This window comes from Mytilus californianus, unplaced genomic scaffold, assembly GCF_021869535.1.
Source record: "Mytilus californianus isolate M0D057914Y unplaced genomic scaffold, xbMytCali1.0.p SCAF_3, whole genome shotgun sequence".
Taxonomy (NCBI): domain Eukaryota; kingdom Metazoa; phylum Mollusca; class Bivalvia; order Mytilida; family Mytilidae; genus Mytilus; species Mytilus californianus.
In genome coordinates, this window is record NW_026262679.1 from 42571599 (window position 1) to 42593195 (window position 21597).

At 32.2% G+C, this 21597-nt stretch overlaps 1 protein-coding gene across 4 annotated transcripts in view; it reads right to left on the reverse strand.

Moving 5' to 3' along the window:
- Positions 1–300: 300 nt before the first annotated feature.
- Positions 301–21597, reverse strand: part of LOC127734601 (leucine-rich repeat serine/threonine-protein kinase 1-like) — a 107557-nt gene continuing 86260 nt past the window's right edge. For all 4 annotated transcript variants that reach the window (XM_052244555.1, XM_052244554.1, XM_052244552.1 and 1 more), the window contains 13 exons: positions 21120–21368; positions 19864–19991; positions 17664–17818; positions 17129–17380; positions 14891–15114; positions 13598–14094; positions 12740–12997; positions 11852–12076; positions 9627–9755; positions 8044–8250; positions 7193–7372; positions 5720–5842; positions 301–4770 (listed from right to left, as the gene is read on the reverse strand). In XM_052244555.1, the coding sequence (XP_052100515.1) occupies positions 3448–4770; positions 5720–5842; positions 7193–7372; positions 8044–8250; positions 9627–9755; positions 11852–12076; positions 12740–12997; positions 13598–14094; positions 14891–15114; positions 17129–17380; positions 17664–17818; positions 19864–19991; positions 21120–21368 (3950 nt within the window). In that variant the 3' untranslated portion in view covers positions 301–3447. The remainder of the gene's footprint in view (positions 4771–5719; positions 5843–7192; positions 7373–8043; positions 8251–9626; positions 9756–11851; positions 12077–12739; positions 12998–13597; positions 14095–14890; positions 15115–17128; positions 17381–17663; positions 17819–19863; positions 19992–21119; positions 21369–21597) is intronic.

Sequence of the window (21597 nt, forward strand, 5' to 3'; positions counted from 1 at the left end):
TATATTAACATGCTGGCTCATAACTTGACAGTTAGAAGGGATACATGTCACCTCACCCTGTTTGAGTGACCAGTATTTGCCTTTTTTCCTCAATATCATGTGTCACGCAGAAGAAGCAGCAAATGCAAATTTTAAAGTCTACGGTTTGACCTGGTCCTGTTCAATATCTATCAATTTCCATTGATCAAAGAGTTCATTTGAACATACAACCTATCTCTTCTGCATATTCTACTAAAATATGTCACAATCTTAGCCAATATTATAGGCTTTTCTAGCTGATAATATCTGTAACACTTACAATTCATCTAACAATGTTTATTTTAAACAAATAACAGTTTATTATTACATAAATGATAATCACAATGCAATACATCAATTGTCAACAATATCTGGATTGGTAACTAATAAATATTCCATTAAACTATATTTAATAACAAACTATCAAAACATTTGATAAAAAATAAGACTTTAACAATTGTTATATTTTAGCACCAAACAATTCAGCCAGCCACATATAAAAATTGTCAATGTAATTGCAATTGATTAAAAAATATATATTTTCGCTATATATGCTATATGAAAGAGTCATGGAAATATATATCTAAAAATATGTCTGGACTATGGTTTATAATATTGCAACAATAAATAAAATTTTAAAGAATAGGGGGAGGGACGATGGATTTTATGATACATTTCAATACTCTATAATAAGATTAATCTAAAAGAGAAGATGGGACTGGGGAGTATGTGACCTTGACTAAACATTTAACAACAGTGACTCAATAAAAAAGACATTTTATAGCAATGATAACAAGGCTGATTTAATATTGTTTTAAATTTTCCAATAATATTTTAGGAAGAATTTTCTTTAAACACTTTTGCTCCTGGCCTCTTATGTAAAACTTAGTTTTGCGCCGACTCTGATGTATATTTTTGAAATACTACAGAGGTTCCCCTGAACTTTACTGGAAGAAACTGAAAAGGACCTGTAAAAAAACAAACTTTGCAATTTTTTTTATAATGCTATATAGTTAGCAAAATTAGATAAAGAGAAAATTTGAAAGTTGACATTAAATAATATCAAGTGAACTACACAATGATTGCAGCAAATATACACTTCTTCATTTTTCAATAAATCATCTAGAAGTCATAATGTGCATACTTATAGCTGCACATCAGACATATACAGTTGTTGATACTACTATTTCTACAACAAGGGTGTTTAATGACCTAGACTACCAATGAAGGTTTTGCCAGGTTGGTTCTTAATGCTATTTTTGTCTATCAAGATACTGATAAAATGTTCTTTGTAAATATTAGAAAATGTAGAAGGAAATTATAATAATTTTAACTAATAATTTAAGTTTATGATCAAAAAGAAATGTGGCAGTTTACACATGTTGACATGAAGAACTGAATGTATAAAATATATACAGGATATACATGATACAGTTACTGGTGCTATTCATAAGAATTCAAAAATGAATGCATTATGCTTTTATAAATGTACAAGCGATAAGAACAGATGAACATAACTATAAATAAAGCTCACAATATAATTGCTTTTAATTGGCAGCAGGTCAAGAAATTTCATGAATATCAAGTGTTTAATAATTACAACAATAATGCAGACTTTAATTCAGCAGTTTTGGTATTCTATTTAAATTTACTAATTATTCACTGCGTAAAATATAATGTTGCTTTTCAATCAAACCTCTTAAACTAAATAAAGTGATAAAAAAAAATAAGAAAATGTGGTATGATTGCCAATGAGACAACTATCCATTATAAAGACAAAGGACAAAGATGTGAATAATTACATGTCACTGTCTAGCCTTCAATATTGAACAAAACCCATAGCACTCTTTAATAATATAGAGGAAGTTGGATGTTGAAAAAATTCACACAATAAAGCATTAAATTTTCCATTTAAAATTTTATGGTTCACCAGGTTGCAATCTTTAGAGCCTTCCTCACCTCCTTTATATGTTTCATTTTGGTATAGCCTCTAGTTAATAAATTTAATTAATTTTAGGGATTCTCATTTCTTTCTCTTTTTAAAGTGCTCGTCTGTAATATAAGAATCAGGCAATTTAGAAGAATTTCAAAACATGGCCGAAAAAACCTGCCGACCTAACTATCTTATATTGAAGTTAACCTCATCCTTAGTTAGAAATGGTAGGTGTTTGGTTTCTGCGTGTCTTGTAGTTTGAGAAATCTCGAGATAACTTTTGATTAGATTGATTGCAAATTACAGAGTAAGCTCCCCTTAATTGTTAATTTCTAATGCATTTCAACCAAATCATATCTTGAAATACCAGAACAGGAAAAGGAAACAAATGTTATATTCGTGCACCATTATAATTTTTGAACTTAATCAATGTAAATTTGAGCATGTTTTTGTTTTTAAGGTTTTCACCACTGTCTGATTCTTAGGCAGATTGGCACTTTTAAAACCTAATAATTCAAAGAATAAAGTTAATAAATTTCCAGTCTACTACCCAATCTGAACTTCTACAAATGAGTAGCAGATAACAAGTATGAATAAAAGATGGGATATGTGTACCATCAAACAAAAAAGACTTTTTCAAGTATTGCTAAAAAAAAAAAGTTCTGCAAAATCATGGAATATATACATCTTTTTGTAGTTTTTATGGATTCAAGGTTACAAAAATATTTGCCATACAAGATTGGTACATCTCTATAGTTGATCGCTGAACGGTAACCAACTAATATAACAACAGGATTTGGGTATTTGGCAAGAAAATAGCAACCTAATAAAACAAATGCCTAGAAAAGACATCTAGAGGTCAACGTACAGATTTTTTTTAGTTAATTTGATGCTGATTGGTGTATACCCAATACAGAAATGAGAACTCTTTTTAAAAAAGCTTTTAACAAACAATTCAGATAAAAGAAAATCCAACAACCCAAATTTGTATTACATTTTTTATTGAGGCTTGAAACCTTCACCATATCTACCTCTTTGTTGCACAGCTGAAAGTAACAAGCAAAAAAGCAAAAAAGAATAAAGCTTTTCTATTGACTGTATAAAGTGTAAAGGTTAGTCAGTGTCCTATGTCATTTTTTTTTTATTTTCAATATTTTTTCTTTCCAAAACAGTGGGAGAGGGTCAATTGACCAAGCTCCTATGCCTGTGACATTATGTAGCTAATAAGAACAATTTTTTTAAATATGGTGAATGGTTCCCTACTCAAAATGTCTACCGGTACATGATAGTCTGTATCAACACTTCTGTAGTGAATGTTGACAAGATCCAGGTTTAATAAATAAGTAAAATGGAAAACAAAGTGCTACCTTTTTACCCTATTTTACAAAAAGAGGAGACACTTAACACACTACTTTTCAGTTTGGTCTCAGGAATTTCCAATTTCATTTTTTTTCTAAAAGAGGAGATCTTAAACACATATACTTTTTTGTTTGGCCTTAAAATTTTCCAATGTCTTTAATTTCAGTTTCTTGTGATATATCTTTGGAATTCCTTTTCATTGACCAATAGTTTTGAATTCTTTTGATATCTGTACTGTTATATGGTTCCCAGGAAATGACTTCTCCCTTTTTACTGTCACCAGTTTTACTTAATGATATCACAGAACTTCCAGTTGATAACAATACCTCAACATCGTTTCCCATGTGTGCCGATGGCGTCACTTTCAAAACTGTGATCACCTCACCATACTGATATGAATTTCTCTGACCTATATTAACAATTAGTATATCACCATAGTTACGACCAACCCACAAAGTGTCACCAACATTTACAATAGAGCATACTTTTATGCACTCATCTATTTCTTGGTGACTTCCACCAGACAAAGAAGATGATACTCGAATTTTTGGTCTGACATCAGTCTTTGGCAAGCTACTACAGCTTGATGATCGAGATCCTGGTCTTGGACTTCGTGGTGGGATGATAGGTGGTTTACGATGAGGTCGCAGTGGCACTGGTGGTGGTGTTTCACCCAGTTTAACAGGGTCGGCTTTGATAGTTGGTGTTCTTCTTGGTATTGGTGGTGGTTCACTTTTGTCAGCTTTATCATCAGATACAATCCATGTGCACTCATTAAGTTCGTTGTCATTTTCAAAGTCTCCTGATTCCATAGTTTTTTCACCTTGATCACTATTATTTTCATCCTGAACGTCATTAAAATTTGCATTTAGATTGAAGTAACCTGCATTAGGTCTCTTACTTCCACAACTATCCACTGACTTTAATACTGATGATACCATATCTATAGACTCAGAACTTCCGGTCAAGCTAATGCCAGATATATATTCAGAAACTACAAATCCAGTAGGGGAATAATCGTCCATGACAAAAATGTATGTCGGTAATCTTAGGTCTACGTCAAATTCAATTACAATAGCACTATCATTTATCAAACACCACACTCTATCATCATAATAGACAAGTGATTTAACCATTCTGGTCGTATGTAATGCTGCATTTTTAACCAGTCTTTGGACAGGTACGTGGTCCTCCACCATACAAGTGGAATTACTAACAACACATATACTGCCACCACAACCAATCCATATCTCATTTCTTGATTGTCCACTTGGTGGAATGTAAGCCATACATGTAGCTGGAGAATTTCCAATTGTCAATGTTTTTGTAGTCCTCCATCCACACAGAGCTTCACTTGTGTGTGTTTGTCCACGGAGATTTCGTATTGTTACAGTCTTATTAACTGGTTCAAACACCATCACTTTTCCTGTATCAAGGGTAACATACACTTTTTTGTCCTCCTGAAAAATTTTCATAAAGTTTATAAACAACACTAAATGCTAATACAGATTTCAAGAGTATCCTGATCTCCTATTTTCTATTTGTATGTTTGTTGTGTAATTTATTCAATCTGATTAAATTACAAATCCTGCGTCCACGATTTGCTTACAAGGATCTGACAACACTCCGTCCTACTTTGTGTTCTGATAAATTTTATATCAGCCAATGAAATTTCTGCCTCCAAATCTATGAAATTGTGTACCATTACGACCAATCCTGAGGATCTCGGAAGGTAAAATGGCGTGTTTTCAGATCCTCACCAGCGAAGCATGGTCACATGATCTGTATTTTAATCAGATTGAATAAATTATAGGACAAAAATACAAGTAGAAAACAGGAGTTAAATATACTCTTGAAATCTGAAATCAGATTGATAATTCATTATGAGTATGTTAATGGAAACTAATTGGCTGTTACAGAACCTAAACGACTAAAGAAAATGTCATTGATTTTAGACCAAAGTGAAAATAATGTTTCAATATCCACAGAAATAAAATAATTTCTTTGTTTATTGGGGTCTTTTTCTTTCACATTTGTTTATATTTGCCTTTATTTTTATACATCTATAGGTAAACCCTCACAACTGTGTATGCTCAGTTATATCTGTTTGATTTTTTATTTTTGTACTATAAAGCAGCAGACTTTATAAGTTGATAAAAAATAAATCTGATCCTCCGTTGTCTCTTTCAGTAAAGTAAATAGTTATAATCTAAAATATGACATCATTTGCTTAGAACATTGTAAGCCAACCACAGCATTTTTGTTTTGTGTACACTTTTGACAATAATATCCAAAATGCACGAGATTCCGAAATGGTGAATTTAGTATAACATTTGTATGATACTTGGACTTTTTATGATGTAATCTTTGTGTCATGGCAATAAAATGAAAAATTAATTATTGGTTCACCTGTGAGTCTTGTTTTATGAACTGAATACTTGTTGCTATGGCATAAGGTGTTGCAAAAGTACATAAAGGTTTCTTCTCCTTCTTGACAAAGCACTGATGACTGTATGTCTCAATCTTATAGCCCTGCATAATAAAAAACAATATGCATAATATAAACAATAATAAGACATGTTAAGGATGTACTCAGGTCAGGTTTGGGAATTTTTGTCAGCTGTTCGAACTTCTTGTTTTTTTTCCTATGATACAGGGTAAAATATTTTGCCCTATAACATCCATTTTTCTTTTCATATAAGACTTCAATAGCTCATAAAAGGTCATGTACCAAAATTAAAGCAGATTCTAGATTTCTTTTCTTTCAATTTGAGACCCAAATAATATCAATGCAAATATAAGGTGAAGTCCGAGTCAGCCTTTGCCCGCCATTTTTCAAAAATAAATATCTCGAAAAGGAGCTACATAAGCTATCAATATTTTAAGCTTATTTTGTTCCTTAACTAATGCTCTTCTGACTTATAGTATCAATTCTAAATTCTATATTTTTTTAATTTTACCTAAGTACATGCTCAAGTCTCCAAGATTGTTGTGAAAACTTAATGATGCAGTAAATCATCTCCTGCCTCCAAAAAAAAACCGAATTCAAATGTCAAGGATTGACAATAAAGTCTTATTTTGTGTTTTCAAAAATTGCTTCCAGCTTAAATTTCCAAATCTCAATTCACATGTGGCATGAGATCTGTAGTAAACAAGCATTTTCATCTATATCAAGGAAATGAGGAATGAACACCAATGGCATTCACTATTTGAAACATTGGTTTACCTTGACAACAATGTGGCAAAGCCATTCGATGAAAATAAAAAATAAACGCAAGATGTGATCAATAGATCACAAATACCCCCATCTGTAGCAACTAAGAGATCATGATATTGTTGCATGTGTACTAAGTTTCAAGTTGATGTAACCACAAATAACCTTATACCAAAACTTAAACATATTACATTTTCATGTTCACTGAACCATGAAATTTGGGTCAAAACCCTAATTTGTCATATATATTTAACAGTTCACTTCATACAATAAACATGTGCACTAAGTGCACATAATGGCCCCACCTCACTTATTAGATTCACAAGGTGAGGTACAACCAATTTTCAGGCTACTGGGTATTATCACTATGAGGACTTTAATCTTTTACCCAAAGATCTCTAAAATTCAATTTCAGTATTTTTTTCCTTTTTTCATACATGTTACTTAGCTCAAGAAAGACTCCATGGAAAACTTGCTAAAGTACATATTATTCAAATATATTCATATAAGGCTTTAACTGCCACAAAACTGTCACCAAGTAGATAACATGACCTTTTTACCATGGAAACTTTATACTTCAGTACCTATCCAGATAACTCTCTTTCTCTACTGCCAGATTGATGTTGTCAACAGGCAGATCACATGACCTTGTAACCTTAGAAACCTACCTCAGTACCTATCCAGATATCTTTGTCTACCTGACACATACAGGTCACTCTGCTGCCTGGTAGACTATCACCTGGTGGAACACAACCATTATTATCTTTTGTAGTATATTTATCAAGTGTAGTATACTTTCTACCATCTTCACATCCTTCCCACAACCATATAGTTTCCGCTTTTCTAGACTGTAATTAAATTAATAAATAATGGAAAATATATTAGAACTCCCAAAATTCAGCCATGAAATCAAGTGCTTTATATAAATTTCACATATTGTTCAATTTTCCTAAATCAAAATTAAAATAAAGTTCATATTATTAAGAAATAAAAACCATTCAATTTTAATATTGTTGTCTGTTAAATAATTGGTTGTCATTTATATTTATTTCAAAATGTAAAAAGATTCAAACATCTTCATTTTTATAATTTTCTGTCTTTGACATTGTATTTAAGATCCAATACTTAAAATGAAAACTGAATATGTATGGAGGACTAAAAAGACAAAAATTGGAGGAAAGTAATATTTAACTGTTGACTGCTGCAAGATTTATGTCAAATGTCAAATATTACATGTATTCTCAGAGCAAAACATAGTAATGCCTTAAGAATATATCCACCTCATAAAATAACAGTCCAAAAGAAGACATTTCACACTACTGAGACAGGTTATTCGGAGCAAACCAGTTTTTTGTTCCTACAGTACTATAAAATTGTATGTGCATATTTGAGAAACTGAAAGTATTTTTTCAGTCTATGGTTGACACTGAGCTGGAGAACAAACACACGACTTCCTGAAATCTAAGCAAGCATACTACCACAAAAATACTGAAGTAGTTGTAAGAAATTATATACTTACATCAGAAGTGAATGACATGCAGTCAATTGGTCCATCCTTCAGTAAACATGGTAATTTAAAAGTCTTCTTTAATGAAATAAACTGAATGGATCTCATCCACAAATCTGAAACAATATCTTCAGCGGAAGGCCTTTTGTCAGCTGACCTGGTCCAACAATCTCTCATTAATTGCTCTACAGATGGGAATCCTGGGTCAACATTGTAATCCTATAGAAAAAATACATCACATACTGTTCAATCATCTAATTGTAAATTTATGTTTTGTTAGCAATTTTTATTTGAAGAAGGGATGTGGGTTAATATTCAGGATACAAGATTTCCACAAAATATGTTATATATTTATTAATAGAACGTAACCACATGTATTTGTTTTGGTAAAACATGTGTGTTTATTTACAGCAACAGGTGTTTTAGAATACCTATAATGTTTACAATGGTTTTCCATTGGATGAATTTGTCGCACTGCAGGTGTAATTCTCTGAATTAAAACAGGTATTCTATGTATCGTATGATTTTGGCTCGTGTTTCTTGTGCTTGCTATTTCATATAAATTAAATGTAATTTTGTTATTATTTGAAGTTCTGCCTTACCTTGAGTAGCATACTCCGTACTACTGCCTTGCCTGTACATGTATTAACCCATCCACCATCACCAAGACGGTCTATTATTCTTATGTGGAAAGTAATGGTTTATTTATAATGCTTTATTTAAGTTGTATTTCTTATTTTGTAGATTGATGTATATTTGTATGTTTAAATGGATGGCTGTGATCAAGCCTGTATGACTGTTTGGTACCTATTTAGTAACGACTGAGAATAAGCCGTAGTGTGCTACGAACTATTTTTGAGTCATATTATACATTGGTTAATAAAAAAGTATGCTACCTTCACAAGGAGAGCTCATTTCTGATACATGTGTTGAGTTTTATTGTATAAATAATTTAAGTCTGGCGAATTAGAACATAATAAACATTACTTGCTAGATGGCTGAAGTTTAATGACAAAAACTGCATGCTCATTGAAACTAAAATGATTATAAGGTTTGTTATTAATAAACATACATATTATAGTTGAGTGTCCTACTACATCAACACACTAATAGAAACACATTAGTGTAGCCAAAATTTATTAAAACTAGCCTATTGATGCTAAAATATCTGCAAAATCTCTCTTCTGACATCACTTTCTAGTCAGAGTCGTATTGTGTCAACATACTTGCCGTATATTGACTTACTTAGAGTCTTTCTTCTGAGGATTAAAAATTGTGCTTCATAATGGTGACATACCCTATATCATTTTCTTTTCATCTAGCCAAAAAAGCCCAAAAATATACCTTCTCCTTTTTGATTCATTACCCGACATGACATAAATTCTAAGCAGTTTCTACCAGAAAATACTCCCTACTTATCAAAAAATTTACAATCACACTGGATTTCAGCAAAACTTTCTGATAATCTTCTCCACTTAATTCCATCCTTGTATAATTTTTTTCCTCAACCAAAATCTTTGCCATATATTTATACAGGGGATGCATTTGTGAACTCAGTTTTTATAATATTTTAGTGTTATTGTTTGTGTACCAACCTTTAGACATGGTCTTTTTGACTGAGTTTTCATTGCTGTAGAAATTTGTGCAAGGTTTTTGTATTCTTCAAATGGTCTCCTTCCTGACAACGCTTCATATATCACCATGGAAAAGGAAAATATGTCCACCTGTTAATGACAAATAAAATGAATAGTTTGTCTGCTGAAAATTGATTGATTGATAACTGTTTAACTTCCAGCAAAAAATACTACATACATCTTCTAGATAATACTATTTTAATATCACATAAATATACCTGTTTTGTAAGAGGCAGCCATTCAGAGTCAGATAAACCGTGCTGGTTCACAAGGTAACACTATACAGGAAGACATATCACCCTGACCAGCACAGCCCACAAGGTAATATACCACACCAAGACATATTACATTTACCGGACACATTGTTCTGACTCTGTCTTGGCTCTTATTCCTACATTCTGTATGCTTGTTGGATAATGCAGCAAATATTAATTTAAAGTCCTTGGTTTGATCCATACAAGGATAAAACACATGACCTCACACACTTCAGGGGAACATGTTATTACGAGTTCACTGATATGATTCACTTTCACACTAAAGCATATAAGAACTAATTCCATGAATAGAAGTTAAATTACTTTTTTAATTGAGGACATAGCTGTATTTCCTTCTAATCATAATTTCCATAAACACATATTAATTAAAATAATTGTGGAAAAATCTAAGGTTACTGCAGACAACAATACACTGTTAGTGGTTAGTTAATGAGTTGAAAACAATATGTAAACAAATATGTTAATTTTTTCTTTTGGTAATTAGAGCAATGAAATACAGTTCTATGGATTCTACAACAGAAATTCATTCAGGCCACACTTAAAAATATTTTGGTTTACCCAAACCCTACCCAAAGGTTGAGACAGTGGGTAGGTAGGTAGGCATTTTCTTTTTATTTCAGCAAAGAGAAATTGAAGTGTCAGTTGTTTTTTAGTCTTCATGTCTATCTGATTAAAAAAAAAACTTTTTCACATCAGGACAATAAAAGATTTTGAGTAGGCAGCTATTTTCTGGGTAGGTAGGGTTAAGGCAAACAAACATATTCTTTTTTTATGGTCTCATGCTGAAACATCTATTGGATTTTAATGGCAGATCTTTGATTGTTTATGTTTAATTTATACACAATTTTTATAGATTCTAAACATTTTAGAGCTTGCCATATTTTATAGCCACCTGTTTATTGTTGAAGACTGTTAGTTGCCATCTAGATGTGTTTTGGTTATTTTTGTCTTTGGGTTGCTGCATTATTAACATATCCCACATCTTCTTTTAATCATAACATTCTTTAAAATAATATCCATTATTATACATCAGATTTGATACATGTTGAGGCATTTGAAGATTTCTTTTTTTCCCCCCTTATATTTACGGTATTGAATAAATAAACAAGCATTCTGAGAGTATTGCAGGGCAATACATAGTCCTCTACCAGTTAAAAATTCATTGTACTGGAACAAAATGCTAACTTGATCTATAACTTGTTATGGTGTAAACTTTATAACGAATATCAAGTCAATATCTTCAAGCATGACAAAAAAAAGTGTTGAAAACTGATTATTTAAGTGAATTTTCTAAGTCCATTGAGGACCATAACTCTGCACAAAATCTTCAGACCGGAACAAAATTAGAACTTGATCTGTAACTTGTCATGATAAAACTATATACCAATTATCAAATCAATATCTTCCAGCATAACGAAAAAAAGTGTGGAAAACTGATTATTTAAGGGAATTTTCTAAGTCCAAGGACCATAACTCTGCACAAAATCATCAGACCGGAACAAAATTCAAACCTGATCTGTAACTTGTCATGATAAAACAATAAACCAAATATCAAATCAATATCTTCAAGCACGAAGAAAAAAAGTGTGGAAAACTGATTTGCCGGACTGACAGATGGACAGACAGACGGAGTGCAAACCTAAAGTTCCCTTCGACTTTGTCGGTAGGGGACTATTAAAGACATTAAAGATACACTAAAGGATTAAATCTTTAAAACAATCCCCCAGAAAAGACTGCTTTAGATTGGAAGCAAAGAAATATACTAGTACAGTAAAACTTCATTGTCTAGCATAGATAAAGAGATGGATATAACATGTACATATTATTTCATTATAATCTTGATTCTATATTTCAGGTTTTGTAAATTTCGTCATAGCCATGGCCTCATGTACTTTAAGAAGTTGTACGTACCTTTTCATCATAAGCTTGCCCCTCAATTATTTCTGGTGCCTGGTACCCTGGTGTTCCTACTAGTCCAACCGTACCTCCAGAAGAACAAAATCTAGATATACCATAGTCAGACAGTTTAACATTGACAGGAGAATTCAATTCAAGGGAGAAAACTAATATATTGTCAGATTTTAAATCCCTGTATATAATTCCATGTTTGTGTAGGTAACCAAGGCCACTTGCAATCTGAAATGGGAGTAAAAGTGGTACATTAATATCACAAAAGCTTTTTTCATGTAGAGTTTATAAAAAAATAACTATCAAAATTATTCACAATGCAAGGACGCATCATTTTGCTTTTAAGAGAACAAATATAAGCTTTGTGTCAAAAAATGTATTAGATACTACAGTAAATATTCACATGTATTTTTTGAGATTGTTCATGAGAATACTTGTGTGACTGTCCCAAGTTAGCAAACTCATTTGTTGTATGTTTTTATGCCCTACCTACAATAGTAGGGGGATATTGCTTTTTGGTCTGCGTGTACATTGGTTTGTCTATCAGTCCATCTGTCAGTCCATTGTCTAGTTTATCAGTCCATCTGTCAGTCCATTATCAGGTAGTTAACATTAACGGTTACATTTGCTTGAAACTTTATATGACATATATATGTTATGATCTGAACCATATAAAATATATGCCTAATAAGGGTTTTAACCAGACAGAGTGATTCATTGGAAATGTGAGTGTAAGGGGGCATGGTGTCCAAGTTAGATATATTCCTAAGTTAAAGCCAGTTATTAACTTTCTGTTAGTAACAAGTCCATAAATCATTGCAAAGTCCTTTTGAGCATCAGTGTCCAAGAGGCTGCGAGACACAAAGTAAATTTAGATCTTGATAAACATACCTGAAACAACATTTTATATGTAACTTCTTTTTCAAACACAGCAGGGAAGATTTTATCCTTGTCTCTGTATTTGTTGAATGGTTCCCTGTTTACTATGGCCTTATCAATACTTGTCCTGAAGTTACCCAGGGGAGCAAACTCAAGACACATCAACAGACTTGGTCTGATTGATATACCAAGAAAGGAAACAATATATGGATAGTTTAGTTTACTGGTAACCAGCACTTCTTGTCTCATCTCCATAAAAGCTCTCCATGCCTGAAAATTGTAATTACTGTAAATTTAGAAATTATTGCATTCATTTATTATTGCGATTTTTGAAGAATGGACAAAAAAGCAAGATTAATTATTGCGATTTCAGGAAAATCTGCAAATAGATATATATATATATATATCAGGTATCAGAATGCATGTTCTTATTATTGTGATACACAACCAGTCGCATAATTTGCAATAAAAATAACCTCACAGTAAGTTTTGAATTAAGAGTATCATATACTTTATTTAAACTAATATCTTGCCTTTAATGCCCTTTATGGTCCCTAATACTCATATTTGCCTTCAAGGTAGGAAAGAAGTGATTCCGTTTAATTTGATATATGAACCATAGCAGCAGAGCAGACATACTGTTGAAGGCCATACCTTTACATATAGTTGCTTACTTCTATGTCATTTGGTTTCTGGTGGAAAGTTGTCTCATTGGCAATCATATCACATCTTCTAATTTATATATTCTAGATGTGCAGTAATACTAATTTTTCCCACCCTCTTAGATGTTCTCGATGTAACGATCAATGATTAATAAAATTACTGTCATATTTAATATGTGTTGTTCCCATGCATATTTAGATGACTTACTTTGATACTATTAGCTTCATCAACATCAATGGTATAAGCAGAATAATTTTTGTAAATGTCATCTTGTTCTGCCTGATCTTCAGCTTTGTCACCTCCCGTGTGATAACTACTGTCTAGACTACTCAATTGGAAGCTGGCATATGGTGCTCCATGATATAATTTCACTGCCACATCGATGCCACCATAGTGTCCTTTAAGAACTTTACCTGCGACACCAATACCTAGCAGATTGTCCTCTTCCACAGATAATTTTGAAATGTCTATTATAAACTTTTTTGGAATTTCATGCATGAGTAATTCTGGGACTAACTGCACCAGAGGTATTTTTAAATTTTTTGGACATGTGATAGTATCAGATGACATGATAAGCCTAGCACAGTGCTCTACTGAGAAATGATCAAGACCTTTAGGTAATGAATGGGATGAGTCATAACAATCTGGACACATGGCATATCTCTGAACTCTAGGCTGACCGTATTCATCCCACTCCATTAAACCTAAGAAAAATAAAAGTTATAATTCTCTGAATACTTAATTAACTGTAATTTCCCTTCTACTGATGATACTTTTTTTTAATTAAGAAAATACATAAATGTCCTTCAAATCTGTGACTTGACCACACATCAGATAACAAAAAGATTTGGAAATAATAACAATAAATATCCCTTTCTAGGATCCTTGTCAAAAATATAACTCATTGTAAGTCTCTTTTCTGTATATCGTGTGTGACGAGGTTTTTTTTTAACGACCTTGACTACCCATGGGGTTTTGCACGGTCTGCCTGGACAATGTGGAATGTTTCCCCAATGCTTGAGGGGAACATTCTCTTCTTTTTTAATGAGTTTAATTAGTGATGGCATAATTATTCTAATATATATGTACATGCACTACATCAATTTTCGTCTTCCTTCTGTTTGCTTATAAGAATGGTTGGGCATTCCATCAGAATTATTTGTCCAAATTTACTAAGAAATATCCTTTTTGTTTAATTGTTTATATCCATACTGTTTTTTACAATGATATTTCAACAAATTATGACAGCATTTGTAAAGATTACCTTGCTCATCATAGTTTTTGTTATTACCGCACATCAATGTTCTAATCAAAAGGGTATGAGCTATTCCTGGATGTTCATAGCTTCTCCATGACTTAAACACTTTAACAATAAAATGTTGTTCTTTTGCTTTAGGTTTTGTGTGCACGGAGGAGGGATTTTGTGTCAAGTATTAATATCATCTTCTTTTCAATCTCATATAATACAAAATTTGTGTTTTTAACAGGTTTAATACAAACCTGGGTAATGATCATTGAGCAAGTCATCGATCTCATCCACAACAATCCCCATGATTGAGTAATCTCCCTTTGTTGATTGTACAGTTATCAAAACACCTCTGTGTGGAGCCATGCCATGGCCTTGTGGAACAACTGTCGCCTCCACAAGTAAACAACCAGAATCATGTCCTAGATACAAACCATCTTCCCAATAGATCATATCTTTCTTTGTGATCTGTAATCCGCTGTTAAATTAAATAGTATTACTGAACAAAGATGCAGCTACAATTAAATACAAGAGTGCACACGCTGAAATGTCTCGCCTTCTTTACTAATCATTGATATTATGTTGATAGTCCTAAATATAAAGCTTTATTACAACTGTCACATAAACTTAACATTAACCAAGTAAACTAAACATTGACCAATGAACCATGAAAATGAGGTCAAGGTCAGATGAACCATGCTAGGCAGGCATGTACAGCTAACAATTCTTCCATACAACAAATATAGTTGACCTATTGCTTATAGTTTAAGAAAAACAGACGAAAACACAAAAACTTAACACTGAGCAATGAACCTTGAAAATGAGGTCAAGGTCAAATAAAACCTGCGTGACTGACATATAGATCATAAAATATTTCCATACACCAAATATAGTTGAACTATTGCATATAGTATTAGAAAAAAAAACCAAAACTCAAAAACTTAACTTTGACCACTGAACCATGAAAATGAGGTCAAGGTAAGATGACACCTGCCAGCTAGACATGTACACCTTACAATCATTCCATACACCAAATATAGCTGACCTATTGCATGCAGTATTAGAAAGAAAGACCAAAACTCAAAAACTTAACTTTGACCACTGAACCATGAAAATGAGGTCAAGGTCAGATGACACCTGCCAGCTAGACATGTACACCTTACAATCATTCCATACACCAAATATAGTAGACCTATTGCATACAGTATAAGAAAAACAGACCAAAACACAAAAACTTAACTATAACCACTGAACCATGAAAATGAGGTCAAGGTCAGATGACACCTGCCAGTTGGACATGTACACCTTACAGTCCTTCCATACACCGAATATACTAGACCTATTGCTTATAGTATCTGAGATATGGACTTGACCACGAAAACTTAACCTTGTTCACTGATCCATGAAATGAGGTCGAGGTCAAGTGAAAACTGTCTGACGGGCATGAGGACCTTGCAAGGTACGCACATACCAAATATAGTTATCCTATTACTTATAATAAGAGAGAATTTAACATTACAAAAAATCTGAACTTTTTTTTCAAGTAGTCACTGAACCATGAAAATGAGGTCAAGGACATTGGACATGTGACTGACGGAAACTTCGTAACATGAGGCATCCATATACAAAGTATGAAGCATCCAGGTCTTCCATCTTCTAAAATATAAAGCTTTTAAGAAGTTAGCTAACGCCGCCGCCGCCGCCGTAGCCGCCGCCGCCGCCGCCGGATCGCTATCCCTATGTCGAGATTTCTGCGACAAAAGTCGCAGGCTCGACAAAAATCATCTTTACCGTAAAGAAAATTTCTCTTTGCTATTAATGTTCTACTTTTAACCTGTCTAGAACAGTGAGCTTTTTTCAAAATTTTATGAAGACCATATGGTATAAATTACCTATATGAACAATAAAATTCATGTTAATATTTATTTGGTACTTGAATGTGCTCAATTTTTTCAAAGTATGCAGTCTATTCATTATTTTTTATAGGAAAAAATCAAATTGATGGTCTCTTTTGACAATAAAACCTTGGTGAATATTAATATTATTTGAAAATCTTTACCATTTCAACTTTGCACAAAACAAAAATATCAATTATCTTGTCTCAAATTACCTCATTATGTAATATTTCAAACTTCAGGCTTAAAAGATCATCTTTGTTAAATTTATTCAAATTTTCTTATTGACATATTGTATATTACATTTTCCTATTGTTGAAGACTTTATGTTTACATCTAGATGTCTTTTGTTTTTTATGCCATTGGGTTGCAGTGTCGTTGACATATTTCCAAAAAAAAAAATTTTTAATTTATATTTTAATTTGTTTTTAATGTTTGTGCAAAAGTTAATATTTTGAATATTTTCAACTGGTTTTCAGATCAGCCAATACAAAATTATATAGAACTAATCAACAAGTACCAACAAAATAATTTACTTTTATGTTTTTCTATATGAATAACAAATTTCATGAAACTTTTTAACAACCAAATACATACCTGGATGATGAGCTCTGTCTCTCCAACATTTTTTGGAACTTTGCAGGTGTAAAAGATGAAGTAAGAGATTTATTTAGAATCCAGTCTGATGTTAGTAGTTCTATTCTATACATCAACCGTGACAAAAGTCGACTCCAGAATCCAGAGGGAATGAATGCCATCTTGTAAAGTCTGATAACCTTTAACCCTAGTTCATCAGATCGGTTCAGGTCAATGGCAGGGTACTTGGATAGCTGGGAGGGTATAAATAATCTACAAAAAAGAACCATTCGCTGATGAAAGATTAATAAATATTCAATGAAATAATTACTCTGAAGTTTAAGTGAAAAAAATATATTTAAAATTCATCTGAAAAAGAGTTTGTGCCCATTTCGACCTGATGTTTTTCACTCAACGAAGGTCATGACCTGCTTTTTCACTTTTAGAAGTTGACAGGCATGGGGTACTGAACAGGAAAAAGTTTTCTTAGTGCGAAAATAATTCTTCATTGACTCAATATAATACTATTAAATACATTTGTTTCATTAAAACTTACTTCCCACCAAAATCTACACTGAGAGCAATTTCAAATCGTTCCATTAACTGTATATATTGGTCTACGTAATCATCAGGAAAGCGTGGATCATCACTGAATATCCTTCTTACTTCAACCTTGCTTATTTTTCCGCCTCTAACATTAGGATCATGTACCTATATAATAGCAAAAGATAAAGTCATGTGAACAGGTGATTCCATAAAATGTAATTAGGATGATGAGAAAGCTTTTCAGGAGATGCTTCATTTGTGTGCATTAAATATTGAGAATCTTCAACATCTTACAGTACAGACCTGCCAACTTTCCCGATTTATGGGGGATATCCCCCATGAGAGGGGATATCCCCATGAGAGGTGTTGACCTGAAATTTGAAATTCTTTATTACATAAACTGAACACCTCAAAACAGGCATTCGAATGAGTTAAAAGGGTTTTTAAGCACATACATACTCACTCAAACAATATAGTTGTAGATTAAGAACATTTATGACAATATAAGAGGAGCGTAGGACCTCTTGCGCTTAAAATCCCCCATGGAGATTTTGAAAAGTTGGCAGGTATGACAGTAATGCAAGATTGATTGATGCAATTTCTACTTTGCTATGAAAGAGATATAAAAATCATTTCAACTGATTAAAGATAGCTCATTGATAAAACAACAAATAGAGTCATACTATGAGTCATATTTTTCTTCTGGAAGTTGATAATGCAGATAGAAAATTGCACACAATTGAAACGTTCAATATAAACAAATATAAATGAATTCTGGATTCATGATACAGATTCCTTCTATTTATCAAAATGGCAGTAAATCAATATTTTTTTTAATTCATGTACTTGTATGACTCATAATCGTTTTACTCCTGTAAATAAGCATGAAATTATAGTTTAGTTACAATTTAGTGTTTAATCTTGAACTTGTCAAATAGAGACACTTGTAGGCATCCATAATGTGTAATGTATAAAAGCAGGTTCAACTTTGCAAAACTCTTCTTTAAACGAAATTGAATAAATATTTCTAATTTTTAAAGATCAATTGTCTATATAAAGTCTCTGCTGAAAATTAATTAAACTGAGAAGCATTTCATCTGAACTTGATAAAAATCCCCCCCTTTCAAGATCAGTTATCTGCACAGGTAAAACTGACCACCGATCGTTATCCTGATATCACTAAGGGCATTACATCAGTACATTGTAGCACCCTAGGGATTTACATACTATACCTTGTGGCAGTTTTATTACCAGAAAAGAGTAGGAATTAGTGATGGATAACTTACAGGATCCTAGAGATTATCATACCATACTGAGTGGCAGTTTTATTACAGAGATAGCCTTGCAATTTTAAAGAATTAGTGATGGATAACCAAACGTATCTAATTTCTGACAAAATGGCGTTAATATGGAGTTGAAAAGGCAACTGATCTTGGAAAATTTTATATTCAGCTTGACAGAAATTGATAATTTCATTACAGTCATTTGAATTTCAATTCATTTATGGCTGTTTCCCTGTTAAGTAAACAGCAAATCAGGGGCAGATCCAGCCATTTTTAAAAAGGGGGTTCCAACCCAGGATAAAGGGGGGGTAGGGGGGGGGGGGTGTTCCAACCATATGTCCCCATTCAAAAGCATTGATCGTCAATAAAAAGGGGGCTTCCAACCCCAGGAACCCCCACCCCCTGGATCAGCCACTGGCAAATTCTATGTAAAAACTGTAATTTTAGCATACCATATATTTTTTTAATGAACATCTGTACTAAGTTATTATTAGATTTGACTACAACTTCATGTAATCTACTTCTACCAAAACTTTAACTTGATATAGGACAGATGAATAGACAGAACTGAAAAGAGGTAATCAAAATCATAAGTTGAAGAAGATCGATCATAACCATGTAACAGAGTTAACAACTATCAAGAAAGGACTTAAATAAAAAACATCACACACCCCTTAAAAACAATTGGTGATCTCAGGTTCTCAAGAGTCAGGTAAGCAGTTACTGCTCCACATGTGACAAAATATGAAAACCAGATCATATTTTACACCATATAATTTTATTTGTTTTCAAAACAAAATATTGAAACGTTTATATCTTCCTAAAATTAAAGGAACAGTTTTAACTTGTGAGGATTAAAAAAATAATACATTGCTGTCAGAGATTTGACCATCATTAATCCATATAGGATCTATATAATTTACTTACTACATGTAGTAGGACTTTAGACAGGACATCACACAACCATGTTGGATCAAGAAAGTACAAATTATTTAATCCTTTCAACTGATCATTGAAATGCAGGATTGTTCCATTTTCTGTTAAAAACTTTGTCACTGAAATAAATATAGAAACAAATTTTTAAACTGAACAAGCATTCTGAGAGTATTGCATGGCAATACATAGTCCCCTACCGGGTAAAAATCATTTTACTGGAACAAAATGCTAACTTGTTCTATAACTTGTCATGGTGTAAACAAAAAGTAAATATCATGTCAATATGTTCAAGCATGACTAAAAACAGTGTGGAAAACTGATTATATGAATGAAAAAAACATTAGATATGATTAAAAGTTCTCTAAAATTAGATATGATGTTATACAGTGTATATCTATTTTAAAATCATAATCAAATATAATTAATAGTTCCAAATATTTTTTCCATTTGTCACAAACTAATATAGATTTGTAACTTATCTATAAAATGTCAACAACTTTTATCTAAACAATGTAATGTATTGAAATATATACATTAATAAAAATAGATTATTATCTAATTAAAGGATTTCTCTTCATAATTTTTTTTATATATATAGCATTCAGAAAATTAGTTTATACTAAATAACAAACAAACCTGCAAAAAATTCTTCAAATAATTTAACAAAGAATGTCTTTTAAAAAATGAGTTATCTCCCTTTGTACAGAAATATGGTTTAACATAGTACTCTAACATTAGATATGGTCCAGAGTTATGGTCCATAACTCTGGACTAATTCATCAGACCGGAACAAAATTTGAACTTGATCTATAACTTGTCATGATAAAACTATATACCAAATATCAAATCAATATCTTTAAAAACGAAAAAAAAAAGTGTGGAAAGCTGATTTGCCGGACTGACGGATGGACAGACGGACGGACGGAGTGCAAACCTAAAGTCCCCTTCGATTTCGTTGGTAGGGGACTAATAACACCTAATATATGTATACCTTGTTTTGATTGGTTGATAGCTTGTGTCTTTTTCATGCATTTTCTATTATCAAAAGATTCTGAGAAAGTTTCAATAGATTCTAATAAGGGGTAAAGCAGAAGTTGCAGATACTAAATAAGTTACCTCATTATCATTATTCAAAGCTTATTTTTCTTTTGTTAACATGATATGCTACTTACAGATATGAAAATATTGCATGTCCATGAAACACATAACAAACTACCCATAAATCATTATCTATAAGGATATCATACCTTGACGAATTTCTTCAGCAGAATCAAGATCATTGTTTGGTACTTTGTTTATAATTTCAAGGAACTCTTCATGTTCTAAAAACGGTTGTCTGTGTTCATTCAATTTAGTTTTCAAAACTTCCTGCATGGCTGTCTCTAAATAAAGGTAACTCTTTGGTATACTCCTACCCAGCAGTTTGTTAGGTCTGTTGTTTGGATCTGGTACCCTTGTTGCAAGGTCATACAGCTTTTCTTTCAGTTCTGATATACCTGGCAAAGAAAAGATTAAAAAAATATTGTATTTAAGTGTATTTACAATTATTTTAAACTGGCAAATGTTCTTATAGACCTACATATCTTTTGGTTTTTCTGTGTGGTTGGGTTGTTTCTTTTTTATGGTTACCCCAGATCTCCTTTTATTCATAACAAAATTTTCCCATGAGATATGACAACATTTATTGTCAATAAGCCAGATATCAGCTTTACAATAAAGGTGTAT